General features: G+C 60.6%; 2 protein-coding genes across 2 annotated transcripts; both read right to left on the bottom strand.

Moving 5' to 3' along the window:
• Positions 1 to 870: 870 nt before the first annotated feature.
• MNEG_4380 (hypothetical protein) lies at positions 871 to 2290 on the bottom strand (the record flags this gene model as incomplete). The annotated part of the gene is made up of 4 exons (XM_014047140.1): positions 871 to 896; positions 1363 to 1489; positions 1896 to 1976; positions 2099 to 2290. The coding sequence occupies 4 exons, from the start codon at positions 2288 to 2290 to the stop codon at positions 871 to 873; spliced, it is 426 nt and encodes a 141-aa protein (XP_013902594.1).
• A 1489-nt stretch (positions 2291 to 3779) lies between these two features.
• Positions 3780 to 4583, bottom strand: MNEG_4381 (hypothetical protein; the record flags this gene model as incomplete). The annotated part of the gene is made up of 3 exons (XM_014047141.1): positions 3780 to 3932; positions 4279 to 4356; positions 4479 to 4583. 3 exons carry the CDS (start codon positions 4581 to 4583, stop codon positions 3780 to 3782), a joined length of 336 nt encoding a protein of 111 aa, XP_013902595.1.
• Between the last annotated feature and the right edge of the window lie 537 nt (positions 4584 to 5120).

Below are 5120 nucleotides of genomic sequence, written 5' to 3' on the forward strand. Positions count from 1 at the left end.
GACGAGGGGGAGGGGGAGGGGGAGGATTACTACGCGGCGACCGAGGGCGGGGAGCTCGCGCCGCCGCCGGGGTGAAAGCGCGCGGCGGGCAGCCGGGGGACGTGCCGCCGCATGTTTGTTGGGGCCTGGCTCCTGGGACTGCCATGTCCGTCGTGTTGGCTGGCGGGTTCGACTTGTCAACACGTATTGAGGATCCCTTGTTTTGTGTGTTTTTGCGGATCCACATCCCTGGCTGCCCATGCAAGAATTGTATAAACTGGTCCTTTTTGTACACAGCTGTTTCAGATAGAGCGGGGGATTGTGGTGGCACCACAACCACGTCTACCATTACGTAAGCCAGGCGTAAGTCGTGACAAACCATGCACGCGTGTGCTTGACCGTCTGGTCGCACCATACCTTTATGAAGGCAGTAATTAATCCCTGTCACTGTTCCAGCCCTTCCCTGGGATCGGTTTTTTACAGGATGTAGGCTGTATGCACGCATGAACCCAGAGATAATAACACCTGTGTATTGCGGCAGCTACTGTCAAGAGAGCAATTCAGGTGCCACAACAGCATGAATCAACATCTGAACCAGCTTTTGGGCAGGGGGCCGGCCGTTTAAATTTCGGCGTTGCCTTCGAAGAAACGGGGATGCCCAGCGCACCAACAACAGCGTTTGGCACGGCAGGCATGCAGGCCACCGCCTGCGTGCAATCGAAGCTGCCAAAAGTGGGTGCAGAAATGTGAGCTCCACATGTCAAGCGCCTGGCGGGGGCCCAGTAGTCGGACCAGGACAATCAGGAAGGGCCGGCCCCTGACAGTAGGGGAAGCTTGAGGGACAGCGCTTGGCCCCTGAGCTGTACGTTGAAGCATGAATAACGGCAGCCCTCACTCCGTGCCGCGGCAGCCGTCGCCTGCGTGGTGCGGGGCCGTCGGGGCGGGTTCCGGAAGGTTCAGCAAGGCGCGTGTGCAGGCATGAGTAAGCATCACTGTGACGGCAAAGGGGATGCGAGATTAAGGTGCTCAGCCCCCTGCGTAGCACGTCCTGATTGTGCCGGATGCCTGCGCCTCCTAGACAGCTGCAGTGATCGATGAGGACGGGGGAGGGATTACCCTTCTCGGGCACACATTGCCTGTGAGCCAGCCTCGCTGGCCTCCTATGGCACATTTGTCAAGCGCATGGTCGCGTCAAGCGTGAAAAAACGAGGAATCACCAAACTGCAAGCAGCGGCGTGCCAGCCACAGCAAGCCGCAGATGCAGCCGAGGCTCCGACAGCCGTCCCCCGCTGCCCAGGGAGCCGACAGATCATCTTGGAGGCCTCAAACAAGCCTTTTCTCTCTCAGGAAAACCCATACGTTCACGCCTCCCGAGTCGCTCACCGCCGCCCGCGCAGACGATGTTGCGCTGCACTTTGTCGGCGGTGCCGGTGGACGACAGGGTGAGGCCCTCGGTGTTGGCCCGCGCGGGGGCGACGACCAAGATCTTCTGCTTCAGGCGGTCGTTGGCCTGGGAGGGGTGAGGAGTCGTCAAGACCATAGATATGGGGTCAGGCCACGTGTACGTGTAGCAGGCAAAGACTCTGGTGACACTCATAATCAATGTGACTGCCACTGCTGGAGAGTCCGTAAGTTTGGGGGGGAGGGGCATGGACCCGAGGTGGTGAGGGGCGGCAGCTAGCCGGGGCTTTTGCAAATTCAGGCGACACATGGTGGGCGTCGCAACGCGAACGGGCGGCGCGCGCGCTGGCTGCACAGCGCGTCGATTCAGACCTGCGCAAAACTGGCGTCGTCATGCGCAGCGACGGCAGAACAGCAGGCCATTTGATAGTTCCCGTCGTGTTGCCAGATTCAGTCGGGCCGGGGCCTGGGCGCCACATACAGGCAGGGGGAGCGAGGCTCTGCCAGCAACTCACGACGGCATCTTGGGTGATGGATCCCGTCACTGTGCCTGTCTTGGACATCACCCGCACCCTCTGGTTGGTCGTGTCCGCCCCCTGCGTACAGATGAGAACGCAGGTGAGGGGTTGGACCACAGTGTACAGCAGGCAGGATGCATTTCGGGGTGAACTCCTTCGAGGGGCGAGGCAGACTGGGCAGCTGGCCAAGGCCGCCACACCGGCCGCAGCTCTGCTGTGCTGCTGTCAAAGCAGGTGGGGCCGAGGCGCGCGGGGCCCTGCGCACTCACTGAGGACTGTTGCGTGAGGTCAAGGGTGCCAGTGCTGCCACTTGAGGGGGGCGCGGCGTGCACGCCGGCCGCGAGCAGGCCCAGCACCGCCAGCAGCACCACCGCGGTCCGAGCGCGAGCCATAATGCGGGATGTAGAGGGCGCGGGCCGTGAAGACTCTAAGAAGCTCAGACAACGACGGCTTCGTGGACGAATTTCCCGAAATCACGCGAAGAGCGGGCTTTTAATGTAATCCAGAGCCCGGAGTTCGAGGTTTAGTACCACGGGTCCGAGGAAAGGGTTCACAACAGCGGTTGGTTGAACTGGACAAAATCTGTTAGGTGCCCTGTACAGTTGCAGACTTGATGCTTTTAGAGCACATCCAAGGTCCTCACAATGCATGTCGCCCTCCGCCCCGTGGGTCTACCCAACGCGGCCCTCCGTTCGCACCCACCCCTGAAAGCCTGCACTCACCTCGGTCGCCCCCTGCTACACCACACCTCCCCAGGCCTGCTGTGCAGGTAGCCCTGACTACATTGGAGCCCGGTGGACTTGATCGCTGCCTTCCGGCGAAGCTTTCCACAACCAGGGGGATCGGCCACTGTACGCAGGATCAGGTCTCTCCAATAGGCGTTTAATAGGCACCTACTTTGGGGGAAACTTGGGAGCACCTCGCCTTGCGATTGGCTGGCTGCCTAACAAGCAGGAAAGCGACATGTTCAGTGGGCTGGCAGCGCTTTTTACACGCATTTCTCGCAGCATCAAAAGACTGGGACGCTTCCTTGCAACATCCAGAGGATCTGGCCTAGTGTGAGAGGTAACAACGCACAGCTGTGAACCCAACACACAAGCTCGCGGTGTGCGCCACACATGGCAAGCCATAAAACCAAACTATTAGTACGACTTCAGGATTGACCATCCAACCCCTGCCCCTGTATCATGATATAATATATGCCGCAGTCAGGCAAGTGCACAGGTGCCCGCTGGCTGCGCGCGCATACCACCAACCACCCAACACCCCCATGTATGTACATCAGGCCGGTCCAACAGCCGTGAACGGCAAGGAATTCAGGCGCCGCCGTAAGCGCAGGCATCAAGCTGAAGAGGTGACACCTGACTACACGCGCGCAGTACACACTCTGCAGGGCCGTTGGGCTTTGCGATGGACTGGACGCCTTATCCCAGCAGGTCTGAGGAGTACTCACGAAGTCGCAAGCCTAGTTGATACCCTTGCCACTAGCCTTCGGATTCTCACTGCCACGGCGCCGTGGCAGCCATCACCTGGGAGGGGAAGCGGTGGGCGGATGCAATCTGTTGCACCTGAATGCGCACAGGCAGGCGCGGGTGTGGACCGCGCCATGGGACATTGCGAGCGACATTTTGAGGGTTGCCACAGCCCCTGCCATGGCCAGCCGCGCGCGTGAGTGTTGGCGCTCTTGCATCCTGATGCAAGAGCTCTGGTGCAGGCACTTTGCAGCAGGGCACCAGATCTGGAAGCTTCAGGGGCATTTTTCCAATGAGTTGCAAACACCAAGCTGCAGGCGGTTAGGCGTGTGTAGGGCTCAGAGACCGCCAGCGGCCCCGCCCAAGTGTCATGGCCAGGGCTAGCGCTTGGCAGCAACTCCAACAACCATCAATCATCGTGCGGCCGCAGCTCACCGCCGCCTGAGCAGATGATCTGGCGCTTCACTGTGCCGCCGGTGCCGGTTGCCGACAGGGTGAGGCCCTCCGTGTTGGTCCTCCCGGGGGCGATGACGTGGATCCTCTGATTGAGGTTGTCCGTGGCCTGAGGAGGGGGGCGGTATCCGTGTGGGGTTTGTTGCAGCGTGAGCATCCACGATGTGGAGGTCTCCGTTGTCCGCTGACTGCAGCTGTCTTGAGAGAGCAGGCTGGGTGTGTCGCGGGTCAAGCCGTCTACAGAAAGCTGGCGCTGGCACGCGTACAGCCAGAGGGCAAGGGTACGACTGGCAGCTAACGCAGCTGATGGACGGGTCGGCCGCCGTGATCCCAGCACAAGGGGCTCTGGCCTGGGCGGCACTTGCACATCCAGGAGCAAGACCCAATCGGAGGTGCATGCACGTATGTGCAGCAATCATCGAGCCGCGCCGCGCGAGGCCCTGCCAGCCGCTCACGGTTCCTTGCAGGGTGATGTCACCCTCAACTCTGTCGGCCTTGGACCGGAGGTTCACATTCTGCTTGACGTTGTCAGCCTGCGGTTTGCCACGATGGAGGGAGACCGAGCGAGTGAGGCGGGGCCCACGGGCAGGCGGTGCAGAGAGGACATTCGTTCCACGGCAACTCAGCAAACACAGGCTGGGATTGGGGCGCTCACCGCGGCAGTCTGGGAGAGGTGCACGGTGTTGACAGCGGCGTGGGCGCCGATCACGATCAGGCCCAGCACCAGAAACGCCAGCGCGCTGCGCGCAGCTTGAGCCATGTTGCAAGGTGTTGCGGCCAAGTTGCCAATATACGGAGGTTGGGGTGCTGATTTGCACGCGAGCCTTAATAATAGATGCTTAGGCACACTGAACGGGGGGTTTGGGCTTCTGGCATCATCATTATTTTGCGCCGGCCCGAGGTCGAGGTCCGAGGAAGCCGGGTTTCAAGAGGTTCTGGAACGTAACTGACATCGGCTGCCTAGTATGTGATCGTTGTAGGACTGGGCTGGGCAAGGCAGCACACTGCTAAGATTTGACCCAGTACAGAGCGAGGGCAACGATGCAACGCTCAAAGGCAGGGTGAGATCATGAGAGGCTGCTCGTGACGCACCACCTTGGATGCACAAAAAGCCCTAACGGCATCATACAGAACTGAATCCGGCAAGCTGGCTGATTATAAGGCACGCCTTGCGCGTGCACGCGCGTGGGTCAAGGCAGGCTGGTGGCGCGAGCTGCGCCTGTGCCTGCGGTGGAGGTGTGGACAGGTTCCCACCATGCACAACCTGCACAAATGGGGAAAGAGCAGAAGCACGGCA

Source organism: Monoraphidium neglectum (genome assembly GCF_000611645.1).
Source record: "Monoraphidium neglectum strain SAG 48.87 unplaced genomic scaffold scaffold00605, whole genome shotgun sequence".
NCBI lineage: Eukaryota > Viridiplantae > Chlorophyta > Chlorophyceae > Sphaeropleales > Selenastraceae > Monoraphidium > Monoraphidium neglectum.